Source organism: Silurus meridionalis, chromosome 8 (genome assembly GCF_014805685.1).
Source record: "Silurus meridionalis isolate SWU-2019-XX chromosome 8, ASM1480568v1, whole genome shotgun sequence".
Lineage (NCBI taxonomy): Eukaryota > Metazoa > Chordata > Actinopteri > Siluriformes > Siluridae > Silurus > Silurus meridionalis.
Window position 1 is genome coordinate 9,856,011 of NC_060891.1, and position 16,639 is coordinate 9,872,649.

The window sequence follows — 16,639 nt, forward strand, 5'->3', positions numbered from 1 at the left end:
AACCCCCAATGCTGTAAATGGTTTTAGGGAATTTAGTGTACAATTGTAATTGTATTCAGAATGAAATCCTACAAGGACTTCTTAAAGAACCATATGCAACTAAAATGACATCAATTAGTTTTGTAATACAGTAGTAAATGTTTCTTTTGTGAATTCTTCATTGACATAATTATTCAACCCCTTAAAGACTACCACTCTGAAGAACAGAGGTTCAATGAAGTGTTTTCAATCAGGTATTGAAAACACCTGTGGATATCAGGGAGCAGCAATAAAGCCTAATAAGCACCAATTAGGCAGCTTTAAAATGACTGTGATACTCAGCTCCTTCTAGACATTTACTGGTGTGGTTACAAACATGGTGAGGTCAAGAGAATGGTCCAGGAAGACAAGAGAACAGGTGATTACTCTTCACAGGAAGGGCAATGGCTATAAGAAGATTGCAAAGATGTTAAACATACCAAGAGACACCATAGGAAGCATCATTCGCAAATTCAAGGCAAAGGGCACTGTTGAAACGCTACCTGGTCGTGGCAGAAAGAAGATGCTGACTTCGACTGCTGTGCGCTACCTGAAGCGTAGAGTGGAGAAAAGTCCCGTGTGACTGCTGAGGAACTGAGAAAAGATTTGTCAGATGTGGGTACTGAAGTTTCTGCTCAGACAATACGGCGCACCCTGCGTAATGAAGGCCTCCATGCCAGAACTCCCAGGCGCACCTTGCTGTCCCCAAAGAATAAGAAGAGTCGACTGCAGTATGCCAAAAGTCATGTGGACAAACCACAGAAGTTTTGGGATAGTGTTCTGTGGACTGATGAAACAAAATTAGAACTGTTTGGGCCCATGGATCAACGCTATGTTTGGAGGAGGAAGAACAAGGCCTATGAAGAAAAGAACACCTTGCCTACTGTGAAGCATGGCGGGGGGTCAATCATGCTTTGGGGCTGTTTTGCTTCTGCAGGTACTGGGAAGCTTCAGCGTGTGCAAGGTACCATGAATTCTCTTCAGTACCAGGAGATATTGGATGACAATGTGATGCAGTCCGTCACAAACCTGAGGCTTGGAAGGCGTTGGACCTTTCAACAGGACAATGATCCCAAGCATACCTCCAAGTCCACTAGAGCATGGTTGCAGATTAAAGGCTGGAACATTTTGAAGTGGCCATCGCAGTCACCAGACTTAAATCCGATTGAGAACCTCTGGTGGGACTTAAAGAAAGCAGTTGCAGTGCGCAAGCCTAAGAATGTGACTGAACTGGAGGCTTTTGCCCATGATGAATGGGCGAAGATACCCGTAGATCGCTGCAAGACACTTGTGTCAAGCTATGCTTCACGTTTAAAAGCTGTTATAACTGTAAAAGGATGTTGTACTAAGTACTAAGATTGAATGTCACTTGGGGGTTGAATAAAACTGATAATGATGTGAGCTCAGAAAAGACATTTGTGGTTATTTCATTATAAATGTTATGTTATATTTGTCTGACCTACACGTGCCTCTTTGATTTAATTGTAAGCAGGATGACTGAATGATCATAATCAATGTCAAACCGACCAAAACAATCAATTTCAGTGGGGGTTGAATAATTTTGAACACAACTGTACGCCCGCCTCCCAGAAGATGGAGACTTGTCGCGAGACTATCATCTTAAAACATGCACACTCGCTTCTGATTGGCTGATGTTGTAGTCTATTTCGAGAACTTAAACAATAACGCGCTACTTTACTCGTTACTCCAGGGGGGTATTCCAGAAAGCTTGGTTAACTTACCATTTGCTAAATCATAACCTCTGGGTTGATTAACCCAAACAGGCATACCATGAGTATGTCGGTTCCAAAACACCTGAGAAGAGTTAGTTTAATCAACCTCCAACTGGTTACCCAGAGGTAATGCGCGTGCACGGTGCATGTATAAAGACATTTTCAATGGATCGCCGATTTCACGAGTCACCATGGAAACTCAAAGCGAAAAAAAGAGAGCAGCGTATTTCACAGAGGCGGAGTTGGAGGTTTTAATGCTTATGAGGAGTTTAAGCCAATAATATTAAAAAGAAGCAATACAGCTGCATCGCTAAAGCAAGAGAGTTGACTTGGCAAAAAATACCGGACAGAGTAAATGCATGAGTGTATTAAATTACAAATTTGAAATTGGCTCCCGTTTTATTATAATGCAAAATAATGAAGTATGACTTATACATCCTTTTGAATATGTTATATCACTATGAAAGCATTTACTTTTCCTGCCATTTATTTTTTTAGTTTAAAATAATAATGTATATTTCTTATTTAATAAGCTGTAATCCTTCTGGAGCCACAAGAACTTTAAGCCAAGTCAAAATGAAACACAAAAACATTCTGCAAAAAAGTCATATTTCATTACACAATTACTGAACTATTATTATAACAGGATTTAGAATATTAATTCTGTCATGTAGCTAATAAAAAGAAGACTGAAGCCCGTCTAACTGGCGTGGGCACACCACCACCTCCCCTCACCCCATCTGAGGAGCTGGCTCTGTCCCTTAATAAAGGGTGACCAGTGGTTGCTGGCATTCCAGGGGGCAGTTCATCACACACACCATGCATCACAAGTGATGGTGAAAAAATGGTGAAATGTAAGTTTACCTCTATGATTTTTCATTTTTTTTGTCCTAATAAATTACTATCTCTGTCACTTAAAGGCTTTTTGAACAAAATACATTTTTATGTAGGCTTATTTTATTTAACTGCATATGATGTATAGGCTACTGTGATCTTAGTCTGACATCTTACTCTTTTCATGTATTATTTTCTTTAATAATATTGAGAATTTAATGGGTTGTGTGTTCTTATAGATACTGATGGACGTATTGTATTATTGGACCCTCCAGAAAGAACTCAGTCTGTCACAGTTGTAATTGATTTGTTGAGCTGTATAAGGTCCATCTCCAAAAACAAATAAGAAAAAGTGACATGGAGAGGGACCTTATACAGTTTCAAATGGAAGAGAAAAGGTTTCTCATTAAAAAAGCAGCACTTGAAATTGAATTACTGGAGCATCGCCTTAAGGTGAGAACTTGTCTGAATATTAATCTGTTGCATGTTAAAAGTGGTATGTGTGTGTGTGTGTGTGTGTGTGTGTGTGTGTGTGTGTGTGTGTGTGTGTGTGTATGTGTAAAGCAATATAAATAATTATTTTATTGAATTTTACAGGAAATAAAGAAATACACTGCCTGGCAGACCAGTGCAAAAAAATTAATAAGTGATTTTGACAGATCCTGTCTCTCAAAAGTCTTCCGTCTCTGTTGGCCTCTAAAATCTGTAGGTGTTCCTCTGGGCCATCTTCCTCAATACAAGGAGGGTGGCTCTCTCCTCTTATAGTGGCAATATTGTGAAGCACAACACAAGCTACTATAATGTTGCATGCCCTCTCTGGACTAACCCGGAGCCCACGCAGACTCTGAAACCAAGATTTGAGGATCCCTATAGTCATCTCCACCTTGGCCCGTGTTCGGCTGTGAGCCAGGTTAAACCGTGTCTGTGGTCCAGGCTCAGGTTCAGAGTAGGGTGTCATTAAATAGGGCAGACAAGGGTATCCTCTGTCCCCCAGCAAGTAACCATTGTACTGTCCTGTAATGATTGAAATGTACAACACAAATATAGTAAAAAGGAAAAAAAATAAAAATTGTATAAAGCAAAACATGCCCTGCTGAAATGTCTGGTAAATTCTGGCATCATGCACAGATCCTGGCCATTTTGCCTCGACAATGGTAATGATTTGGGTTGCCTCACATATTACCTAGTTAGTGGAAAAAGTAATGACTTTAATGATTTTTAAGAAGGGAAAAAATTAAGTTGTTACCTGCACATTGATACTATGAATAGATTTCCTATTAACACAGTCTCCCTCATTTATTGGTGGAGCTTTAATAGGAATGTGAGTGCCATCAATGCACCCAATTACATTTGGAATCCCTGAAACAGAAAGTTATGGAATTATGAAGTGTGTGCGCGCATAATGAATACATGTATAGATATAAATAATATGACTAAATATTAAATATATATGTGTGTGCCAGACATACTGTACGAACGGCTTTACACACAGTCGCCTTTCCCACATGCCCCTAATCGCCCACACTGTACAAAAAATGTTTTCTGTGCTAAGCGCAGAACCGCGCGGTTTTTCACATTTGCGATATGCGGTTTTAAAAGACGTGTTAAATAAACGAACGAATCTTTTGAGAAACGATAACGCTCTTTCAAATATTCATTAGGGTATGCAAACATCAATACTTGGTCTTATAACCCTCTCCCGACGAAAAATACTCGTATATTTTGTGCTTCTACGTCCAAAGGATCCTCATCAAAAGGGCACGCCGAAGTTACACTGAAACATAACCTGCTCCCGAGCAGGTTATCTTCAGAGAGTCAGTTGCTATGGTTACATACATAACCAGAAAGTTACCTCCGTTTTTGGAACCGAAAGTTGAGGTTATCCACGAACTTACCCTTAAACATACCCAGGTATGTCACATAACCTGCTTTCTGGAATACCCCCCAGAAAAGTAATATTATTACGTAACGGGTTCTGCCATCTCTGTCTCCTCTCTTCACAGACACACAAATAAAACACCCTGAATCATAGTGAATATTTGCCTCACAGATATAATAAGTATTTGTAAAGAAATCATGAAAGTCATTTTTTTTTTTCAATAAACCAATTCACATTGAATACAAATATTCTCTGATTATGTAATCCGTATGAAAAAAATTACAGGAGCTTCAGTTTCTCCAGTATCACCTAATCAAATGAAAACACAAAATAAAAGCAGTTTTGGCACGTAACTACCGTAATAGAAGGGGGACGACTGTATACAGTAAAACCCCTTTTGTAGGAGCAACTATTTGGTTATACAGTCTGTTAAATCCCACAGGTTTACATCATACGCCCGCCTCCCAGAAGATTTCATTGTTGGAGACTTGTCGCGAGACTATCGTCTGAAAACACGCACACTCGCTTCTGATTGGCTGATGTTGTAGTCTATTTCGAGAAGGTAAACAATAACAAACACGGTTAAGTCTGTAGGTCTATGCTAACAATAAATCGCATTGCAAACTGAATTATATTAAATTGTAGGGAGTGAAATGTAAGGTTATAAATGATGTACTAAAACTTTAAATAAGATCTGGAGGCAATAACGCAAGAAACGTGATTTGGAATAGCGGAAAAGAAGAATCTGTGAGGGAGTTGTGAGAGTGTAACGGAGTCTCTTGTGTTTCTGACCATACAGGACATTTCCTGAACAACTCAGTCAGCTATTTGTTGCTACAGTTACTTGCTAAAAACAACTTTTAACAACTGAACTGTGTAATGTACAGTTTGTATTCAGTCCTTGGGTTGGTTGAGTAACTCGACGTTGCTTTGCCTTATTAAACAACTGCGGTCAAACCAGCCGCACTTTTCTTGTGTTGCGCGTCTAATCGTACACTTACGGTATGGGTGGTGGGCGCCGTCAAAATAGATGTAATCTGTCAGTTAGATAGATTTTGTCTATCACTCTATAAATTTTCATACACTCATAAAACATTTTCCTTTATAGGTTTGCTCAATTTTTCGAATAATTCATATTTAGAGTGTCACTGTCTATTACTATCAAATTTCAACTCATTTTACTGTAAAGTTTTTGAGAAAAGTAAAGGCAAAATCACTCTAAACCTCAGTGCATTTTTAATCAATGTTCCACATTCAAACACTTATAAGACATTTTGCTTTATAGGTTTGCTCAATGTTTTCAAATGTTCTTATTTAGAGTGTTCCCGTCTATTACTCTATTAAATGTCAAGTCATTTTACTGTAGAGTTTTTGAGAAAAGTGACCACAGAATCACTCCAAACAGCAGTGCATTTTTATCATGTCTCATATTCAAACACTCATTAAACACGTTCCTTTATAAGTTTGTTAAAAAAACATAATAAATACGTTTACAATTTGTCTTTAATTTTCCATTTAATTTGAACTAAAAGTGTACAGTAAAACGACTTTAATCAATAATTGAAAATACACTAATGTTTCAGACCATCAGCCTATTTCTTGTCATTGTGCAGCTTTTTTAATCTACCACTGGTGTATCACTTCTGGCTCTCACACACCACAGATGTATACTAGTTTATGAAGCAAACAATGAGCAGTCAGAATGCAACAAGGAGTTATGGGTTAATGTGGATGAGACAGAGGGAGTCAGTGATGTAAACATGACTGAGAACAGAGACATTCCTGATCATCATCATCATCATCATCTTTTCTCTTCTTGTGTTCATTATTGTGGATATTTAGCCTGTATACATGTATTGGGTAACAATACATAATTCGCGTTGTGTTAATATATCAATTAGGGCTGTCAAAATGCACATAATGCACTGGTTTTATTAACGCGTGATCAATGCAGCGAGCATTTCTGTTTGACCATTTTTTTATGAAAATAAAGATATATAAATAAATAAATATAAAAGAGGCGGAATTAAAACCTTCAGCACAACACACGTTTATTCACAATGTCTTTTCTTTGTTCAGATATAAAAAAAATAAATAAATAAGCTCCACCGAAAAATAATATTTAATCATTAAATATTTCTTTTACTGATGCGCCAAGTCTCAAATCAGCACCAAAATCCTCCATGATAGACACAAGTATCCCTCTTGGGGGTCGACAAACGCACCAGCGTTTCTGCGTTTTGTGGCATTTTTTTCCTTGTAACGCTGAAACGAACTTAAATTACTCTTTTTTTGATTGTACAGATAAGCGCAGGGGTGTCAAACTCAGGTGTAATTATATTTGGCCCGCGAGATCATATCAAATGTGTATTATAGCTGGCCCGCCAGTATATAGCGCATACACCGCTAATACTACAAATCCCAGAATGCTTTGTTATTGAGTTGGCGCGTCAGTCGAGACCGCTGAAAAACTCCGCCTACTCAGCGCTGAATTTACCCTGAGATTCACCGACTTTAAAGCCCAGAAATGCAGATTTGAACTGCTCAGTAATCCGTTTGTGGTTGACGTGGGAAGCGCACCAACCAACCTCCAAATGGAGCTGATTGAACTCCAGTGTAGAGACACGCTCAAGTCAAAGCACGACTCTGTGTGTGCTGCAGTTTCCATGTTTCCTCCCCGACACACTGCTCCAACTCCGTGCCCAAGCTGCTCAAATCTCTGTGTTTACCAGCACATATCTGTGTGCAGTGTTGGGCAACATTACTTTTAAAAAGAACGCATTACAATATTGAGTTACTCCCCAAAAAAGTAACTAATTACGTTACTTAGTTACTTTTTTTATGGAAAGTAACGCGTTATATTACTTGTGAGTTACTTGTATCTCTTTCACGCCTTACAGGTGTAACAGGTGTAATATAGATAATTGCCATTAAGAAATAAGTTATATTAGGGCAAAAGACGTGTGGGCTGCACACCGGTGATGTGGAGGGAGAACATACCTTTCGCTGTCATCTTACAAAACTTCGTGCAATTCCGTAAATATGACCTCGTCCTCGTCTACATCATTCTCTGCTTCATCATCAGCTTGAAACATTCTGAACGCTTTTACAAAGTTCGCGCTATTATCAGTGACCGTGGCAGTTTATCTTCCCACAAAGAGCAAATGAGCTGTGAATTTGCTCTCTATCTCCGCTGCGATGGCATCGTACATGTGTCTCCACGGAAAACTTTTATTCTGAGCAGTCCATAGAGCTGCAGTGGTGGAAAGTCGGCAAAAGTTTTCTATATTTCTGTCTCCATTTCCATATATTCAACATTACACACACACACACACACACACACACACACACACACACACACACACACATCTGTAGTGCTGTGCTTTGCATGCAGATGTTTTTTTTTTTTTTCGAAGTGGTATTTGTTGCAGTTGACAAGAGCTTTTCACCAACACATAATCTACACTTAACCCTTATTCCTTTCTCCTTTTCCTCGACTATTTCAAAATAATAAGAATACTTCCACCGCAGTAATGTAATGCTCTGGTTTGCCATCTCCGCTTCTGACCAGCTTCTGTTGCACGTATGAGTGCGCGATTCTAAGTGACTACGTTCATTTTAATTCAGTATTAATTTTTTATGCAAAATAATTTAACTGAAAAGTAACTAGCATTTTTTTTTAAAGTAACTCAGATATTAATGTGTACATTTATAAAGTAATGCGCTACTTTACTCGTTACTCGAGAAAAGTAATATTATTACTTGTAACGCGTTACCCCCAATACTGTGTGTGTGTGTGTGTGTGTAACTGTTCTCTTTAATGAAGATGAACAAAACACCACTCAGGAGTCTCACTGATGAACACCTTCACTCTATCCTGAGGAGACATGAGTTTAGAGTAAATCAGTGTGTAAAAACTGAGCTTGAATTAATTTGGTCTTTATGCACTTTTCCTACTCCAAGGCATGCACTGTTAATGGTTGAAAGATTGTTTTTTTTTTAATTGAAGAAAATTATTATTTTTTGGTTGTTTTGTTGTTGCCCTGTGAAAAAAAGGTTTACATTAAAAAGGAATTAAAAAGTCTATAGATAGAGAGAGAACATAATAAGATACGAATACCGCTGATGTGTGTTTTATTTCCAATTTAATTTCTCATGTGTTTATAATATTAAACTTTGGTTGTTCCAGATTCAATGTTTATGCAAAACTAAAGTTTGTTTCCATATGAAAAGATTTTACATTATCCATATAGAGAGACGGAGAACATGCACAATTGCAGTCAATTTGTCAATAAATATTGAGTTTATTAGTTTAGTTTAGTCGTCCCAGTTTTTAATTTTGGCCCACTGTGAATTTGAGTTTGACACCCCTGGATTAGAGCAATACTTCATCCGAATATGTAAAGGGTTAACATTTATTTGTACACAATCATAATAACAATAAAACAGACAGGGTTCTGCCATCTCTGTCTCCTCTCTTCACAGACACACAAATAAAACACCCTGAATCATAGTGAATATTTGCCTCACACACATAATAAGTATTTGTATAGAAATCATGAAAGTCTTTTTTTTTCAATAAACCAATTCACATTGAATACAAATATTCTCTGATTATGTAATCCGTATGAAAAATTACAGGAGCTTCAGTTTCTCCAGTATCACCTAATCAAATAAAAACACAAAATAAGAGCAGTTTTGGCACGTAACTACCTTAATAGAAGGGGGACGACTGTATACAGTAAAACCCCTTTTGTACGAGCAAACGGAGATACGAGCTCTTATTGTTCAGTGCAGCAAAAACGTAACTTTTTTTTTGTGATATATTTTTATTTCACTAGAAATCTTGAAAAATGTCTTCCAAGAAAATCAGTGATGGTGCTGTGAAAACGAAAGTAAATTACCATGGAAACCGAGAAGGTTACGAGCGTGTTGTGCGTCTCACACTCGCAATCAACCACTACCACATGGGTAAGTGTTAAATTATGTTTACAGTACGGTCAATTGTGGTGTATCTGTTTATTAAAATATGCTGCAGATAATTTTTAAGTGCAGAAATAAGAGATCGAATCGCATTTACATTAATTCCTATGGGGACATTTGTTCGAGCAAATGGACCTACGAGCAATTTTCAAGAACGAATTATGCTCGTCCAACGGGGTTTTACTGTACAGCAAACGGAGATACGAGCGACCTTGCTTGCAAAATGTTACCCTAATTCACAAGCAAACCCACGGTTCCCCCGCTTTCGGCTGAGGGAAGCATCAGTCGCTTAGTTGATGACGTATCACTCGGTCGCTCTCATTGTTCAGTGCAGCAAAAACTTAACTTTTTTTAGTTTAATATTTTTATTTCACTAGAAATCTTGAAAAATGTCTTCCAAGAGAATCAGTGATGGTGCTGTGAAAACTAAAGTAAATAGAATTACCATGGAAACCGAGGAGGTTACGAGCATGGTGCGCGTCTCACACTCGCATATCAGTGATGGTGCTGTGAAAAACGAAAGTAAATTACCATGGAAACCGAGAAGGTTACGAGCGTGTTGTGCGTCTCACACTCGCAATCAACCACTACCACATGGGTAAGTGTTAAATTATGTTTACAGTACGGTCAATTGTGGTGTATCTGTTTATTAAAATATGCTGCAGATAATTTTTAAGTGCAGAAATAAGAGATCGAATCGCATTTACATTAATTCCTATGGGGACATTTGTTCGAGCAAATGGACCTACGAGCAATTTTCAAGAACGAATTATGCTCGTCCAACGGGGTTTTACTGTACAGCAAACGGAGATACGAGCGACCTTGCTTGCAAAATGTTACCCTAATTCACAAGCAAACCCACGGTTCCCCCGCTTTCGGCTGAGGGAAGCATCAGTCGCTTAGTTGATGACGTATCACTCGGTCGCTCTCATTGTTCAGTGCAGCAAAAACTTAACTTTTTTTAGTTTAATATTTTTATTTCACTAGAAATCTTGAAAAATGTCTTCCAAGAGAATCAGTGATGGTGCTGTGAAAACTAAAGTAAATAGAATTACCATGGAAACCGAGGAGGTTACGAGCATGGTGCGCGTCTCACACTCGCATATCAGTGATGGTGCTGTGAAAAACGAAAGTAAATTACCATGGAAACCGAGAAGGTTACGAGCGTGTTGTGCGTCTCACACTCGCAGTCAACCACTACCACATGGGTAAGTGTTAAATTATTATACAGTAATTTGCAGTGTATTTATTTGTTAAAGTAGTCTACAAATACTTTTAAGTGCAGAAATAAGCGATTGAATGAGATCTCTGAACGGATTACATCGCTTTTACATTCATTCTTTAGGGGGAAAACTAGTTCGAACGTATGAGCAAATGGACCTACGAGCAATTTTCAAGAACGAATTATGATCGTACAACGGGGTTTTACTGTATTACAAAATATTCCCTTACAACTTTGGTAAATACATCAGCCAATCAGAAGCGAGTTTACGTACTTACAGCCAATAGTCTCGTGACAAGTCTCCACCAATAAATTCTTTCGGGAGGCGGGCCTATGACGTAAACATGGGCGATTTAACCAGAGTGTATAAATAGCTGCTTTGACGTAATGGCTCATTTGTCGCTGAAACCGATTCGAGCAAGTTGTATTTCATTTGCTTCTTCGGTCAACAGCGTACAAAATGAGAGAAATTATTCATTTGCAAGCAGGACAGTGCGGCAACCAAATTGGTGCCAAGGTAAGAAGTTAAAGCTTTTTAAACACTAGATCAGGGGTGGCCAACCAGTCAGAGACCGAGAGTCACATTTTTTTTACTGTGTTACCGCAAAGAGCCACATCATACACATGGGCACACATGAACATCACCCATCCTTTCCTCTAACACAGCAGTTCCCAAAGTGGGGGTCGCGGAGTGGAGGGCGGGGGGTCGCAAGATGATTTCCCGAAACTTAATTTTATTTTTATTTATTTATTTATTTATTTATTTATTTATTTATTTATATGTTAAAAAGGTTGTAATGATGCGAGTATAAATTTGGGATAATTAAAATAAACTGGAAATAAAACTTTGTTTGCTCCGATTAATTACGTATTTTTTACATGTATTTTTGAAAAACTCAACGGACTTAATGTGTCCCTGCAAGGTGAAAACACAAACATCTTGTACCTTAATGATAAAGTGCAGGCATTTGCGAGAAAGCTGGTGCGTTGGAGAGAGAGAGTGGAAATGGGACGCATAGACGTTTTCTGAACTGGAAGAATTCGTGGAGGAAAATGCACTCAGTGTTAACAGCATCAAGGGGTCTATTACGGCTCACCTTCAGTCCCTTTTGGATCACTTTCATAAGTATTTCCCTGAAGGAGACGCTCTCGACCAATATGACTGGATAAGGTCACCATTCAATGTAACCACGGCAAATCATCTGGCGTCAGATATGGAAGATGCGCTGATAGAACTTTCAACCGATCGAACCCTAAGAACGGCATTTGACGGCAAGACGCTCGATGAGTTCTGGGTTTCTGTCGCGCTGGAATATCCACAGTTGTCGAAAGCCGCGTTGGATGTACTCATGCAATTTGGCTCAACGTATTTATGCGAAAAGACATTCTCCGCGCTGACTTACATTAAGAATAAACACAGGTCACGGCTTAACGTGGAAGATGATCTGCGGGTGGCGATCTCCAAAATTGCACCTGCTTTGCTCCGCGCACAGCGCCCATCCATCACATTAGGCGTTTTTGAATGCAAAGTTATAATTATAATTGTTCCAAGGCGCCAGCCAACGCTGTATGCGTGTCACAGACAGCTTGTTCGTATTCTGTCTGTAAGCATTTCACAGTTATGGGATGTATTTGTTTTTAATTTGTTAATAAAATAGCCTGGCTTAGAGATTGTGTTCCTTTTTGTTTGAACTCTGTCAGTCTGTAACCAAATCGCAAATCCTCACAAGCTGCTGGAGGAAAACACAGAGAGGAGAAAGGAGGGGGAGGAGGGGAGGGGGTCGCGGGTCGTCAGCAGTCTAATATTAGGGGTCGCGCACACGCACGCACGCACGCACACTCACGCACGCACGCACGCACGCACACACCTGCTCAGCCAGATTTATTGTAAATGTCACACATCAACATAATGACAGAAATTGACTCCTACAGTTCTAAGACCACAGGACAGTCATTTTCAACAATGAACATTGTGTGCACTGTCTCACACACACAAACTCTCAGTTTAACCAAGTCCACAAACAAAAATATAATAATTTACAATAGCGTTTTTCTTTTACTATGCATGTTACTTAGTGGGACTTTTGGCATTCCTTGCCTTGAACAATCCCCTTCAAATCTGCCTCGTATTCCGTTGTTGCCACTGGAAGCTATTCTTTCACATGGGTGTCAGTCAGAACAGATCGATGCTTCGATTTCATGTGTTTCAGGGTAGAAAACACAGACTTTGTGTTTTTTTTATGTGCGTGTTCACTTCGCTTGAGTTCAATACGGTATTTTCGTCAAATGCGCATGCGCGTGAGATGAATATACTGTACCGCAACGTTTCCCCAGTAGGGGCAAGCTCATTTAAGTCTTAAAAATACCGTATTGAACTAAAGCGAAGCGAACACGCTCATTAAAAAAAACACAGACTTTGATATGAACGTAAGAGCCGCATGAAACCAGCCAAAGAGAGCCGTGGGTTGGCCACCCCTGCACTAGGGGATCATGAGTGTCGTTAAAATGTTTCAAGGATAAAATGGGGATCTTCTGGGTAAAAAAAAGGTTGGGAACCAATGCCCTAGATGATGTGTGTGTGTGGTGTGTAGTGTATGTAGGTGTGTGTGCCGCTTTGAACCTTAAACAATGAAGCGGCTAATATATGGATTTTTCCTGGGTTTTTCCTGGTTTCACAAACTTCAAGCCAAAAAACTGAGCCCCATAACATTAGACCAATGAAATTGCAGAACGAGTTTAGGTGAACCAATGAAACTCTTTATATTAAATCAGATGCGCTCCCACTAAATCGGTCGGTTCCTCTGACTTTTGACCTGCCGCTCACTCGGACTGTCTACAGGAAATGCGAATCATTCGTCACGCTGAAAACAACCGGACATGAAAAAACGCACTTCACCTGTGTTCTGAGCTGCCTGGCATCGGAAGAAAAGATCCACCGATGGTGATTTTTAAACGCACGGCGAAGCCAAAAGAAAAACTCCCGAGAGAAATTGTTGTGAAAGGAAGGAGGAAGACAGTGAACAATGACTTTCTTGGTAGGCTATTGTTTAGACACAAGCCGTGCAACAGACACTGTCTTTCATTAAAGCCTGTGTAAAGTTCATTAGTTTCAATGTAGACACCTGCGGCTTATAGACAGGTGCGGCGTGTTTATGTTCAAAATAAACATCTTTGTCAAATTCAGTGGGTGCGGCTTATATTTGGGTGCGCTTAATAGTCCAGAAATTATGGTAGATGGTGTGTGTTTGTGTTTGTGTTATTGAATGATATATGTCAAATAATTATTTGTTTCTAACTATTTTGTAACTATGGCTAGTATATAAGCATTTATTTCATGTTTCATGTACAGTGTATAGATGGGTATACAGATTGAGATTGGTTGTAAGCAACTGTGCGACCATGTGAAAGCGGCTGTATTCAAAAACAGGGCGACAAGGATCTAAAATAATTAGAATTATGGAATATCTGTACAAAATAATTATATGTTTGTTTTTTTCTAATATGCTTAATGCAATGTTAAGCATTTTCCTTAAGTTTTCTGTGTGAGGGAAAACTTAAATTTAAATTCTACAATTATTTTTGACCCTCAGTTCTGGGAAGTCATTAGTGAAGAACATGGCATTGATCCAACAGGAAGTTACTATGGCAGCAGTGACCATCAGCTAAAAAGAATTAATGTCTACTACAATGAAGCTTCAGGTGAGTTTCTTTTTCTGAGTTATATGTATGTTAAATATTAGGGCTGAAACGATGTATGTATTTCAAATACAAAAATTCAAATCACAAATTATTTTCCTCGATGCTTGTTTAGTCCCTTTAACTACACATGGACCATTCTGTTTCACCATTATTACTCATGCACCACCTGCTAAAAAACAGTCTTAATTGCGTTGGTGAAAAAAGTTGGAATTGCGAGGAGGGGTCAGAATTAGAAATAAAAATTTTTTTTTATTATTATTTATGTGGGGGAAACGGGCTTCTATAGATTCAGGCCAAAGAAAACGACAAAGTTTGGGATCATTTGAAACTAAAACGTAAAGAAAACACTGTACAGTGTGTTTTCACAGATCCTTGTATGCAAATTCAGCAATAGATTTTTCTAAAAAAAAAAACAAATTACGTGTGTGTGTGTGTGGTTTTAATCCATGCTTAATATTCTTCTATAACATTTCAATTCCCCTTTGGGATTATTATGTCGGTCTACTTTCAATTTGACAGGTGGTAAATATGTCCCCCGTGCTGTGTTGGTGGATTTGGAGCCAGGTACCATGGACTCTTTGAGATCTGGACCATTCGGACAAATTTTCAGGCCTGACAACTTTGTTTTTGGTAATTAATACATACCATTCTAATGGTTCATACAGTTTCTTTTTTTATAATGTATAGAGGCAAACTAGTAAATCTGATGGTCTCTCTTGCAGTAAAATTTGGGTTTATTCTGACAGTGTGCATTGAGATTTGTCTGCTGTTTCCTGTCAGCTGTAACAGTGTTTGCATGATAGTCATTGTTTCCTTTCCACAGGTAAGACTGGTGCTGGTAATAACTGGGCCAAGGGCTACTACACAGAAGGTGCTGAGTTGTTGGACTCTGTCTTGGATGTGGTGCGTAGGGAGGCTGAGAACTGCGACTGCCTGCAGGGCTTTCAGCTCGCTCACTCCCTGGGTGGAGGTACTGGGTCCGGCATGGGCACTCTGATTATCAGCAAAATCCGAGAGGAGTACCCGGACCGCATTATGAATACCTTCAGCATTGTCCCCTCACCCAAAGTCTCAGATACAGTGGTGGAGCCTTACAATGCCACCCTGTCTGTCCATCAGCTGGTAGAAAACACAGACGAGACATTCTGCATTGACAATGAAGCCCTGTATGACATCTGTTTCCGCACCCTGAAGCTCACAACACCAACATATGGTGACCTCAACCACTTGGTCTGTGCCACCATGAGTGGGGTCACAACATGTCTGAGGTTCCCTGGGCAGCTTAATGCTGACCTTCGTAAGCTGGCTGTCAACATGGTACCCTTCCCTCGTCTGCACTTCTTTATGCCTGGTTTTGCCCCTCTGACCAGCAGGGGGAGCCAGCAGTACCGTGCTCTCACTGTGGCTGAAATATCTCAGCAGATGTTTGATGCCAAGAACATGATGGCCGCTTGCGACCCACGTCATGGCCGCTATCTCACGGTGGCTGCCATTTTCCGTGGCCGCATGTCCATGAAGGAGGTGGATGAGCAGATGCTCAACATGCAAACCAAGAACAGCAGCCAATTTGTCGAATGGATCCCCAACAATGTAAAGACAGCCGTGTGCGACATTCCACCCCGTGGCCTAAAAATGTCCGGCACCTTCATCGGGAACAGCACCGCTATTCAGGAGCTGTTCAAGCGAATCTCTGAGCAGTTTTCATCCATGTTCAGACGCAAGGCTTTCATGCACTGGTACACAGCGGAGGGTATGGATGAGATGGAGTTCTGTGAGGCTGAGAGCAACATGAATGACCTGGTGTCAGAGTACCAGCAGTACCAGGAAGCAAGTGCTGAAGATGAAGGAGAGCTTGAGGAGGAAGAAGAGCAAGCTTAAATATACATATTTTCCCTTCACCACTGTCCTTTTAAGCTTTAATTAACAAAGTTAATTAATAAAATCTATTTTAATAAATTGTTTCTCAGATTCTATGTTCCAGTTTCTAGGTCTGATTAATGCTAATAATTAATCCTTGTCCTTGAATGTAATAAAATCTTGGACAAATGGGACCATTTCTGAATGTTTGATCTTATCTATTTTAACTCTTCGGCTTCTGACCACTGAGATCTGTGTTTCAACACAGATCACCAAAGCACACTTTAAGTGAAGATGATGCACTGTGCTTACTTCTAACCACCTTTTTGGAGTGTTTAAGTGACTTTTGCAAAGGTTTTATACACTCGTTAGAAAAAACTTATTAAAATCATTCTATTTTTACATTTAGATTTT

General features: G+C 39.4%; 1 protein-coding gene and 2 long non-coding RNA genes across 3 annotated transcripts; 2 read left to right on the plus strand and 1 right to left on the minus strand.

Moving 5' to 3' along the window:
- The first annotated feature begins 1,751 nt into the window (after positions 1-1,751).
- On the plus strand, positions 1,752-3,669 carry LOC124389901. Its single transcript, XR_006926654.1, has 2 exons — positions 1,752-2,605; positions 2,825-3,669. It is a non-coding gene; the product is annotated as an uncharacterized LOC124389901 (long non-coding RNA).
- LOC124389900 lies at positions 3,471-4,528 on the minus strand. The gene is made up of 3 exons (XR_006926653.1): positions 4,055-4,528; positions 3,832-3,944; positions 3,471-3,599 (listed from the first exon to the last, which is right to left on the minus strand). It is a non-coding gene; the product is annotated as an uncharacterized LOC124389900 (long non-coding RNA).
- A 6,548-nt stretch (positions 4,529-11,076) lies between these two features.
- LOC124389899 (tubulin beta chain-like) lies at positions 11,077-16,324 on the plus strand. The gene is made up of 4 exons (XM_046855476.1): positions 11,077-11,186; positions 14,260-14,368; positions 14,888-14,998; positions 15,192-16,324. Exons 1-4 carry the CDS (start codon positions 11,130-11,132, stop codon positions 16,244-16,246), a joined length of 1,332 nt encoding a protein of 443 aa, XP_046711432.1. The 5' UTR covers positions 11,077-11,129; the 3' UTR covers positions 16,247-16,324.
- Positions 16,325-16,639: the final 315 nt, after the last annotated feature.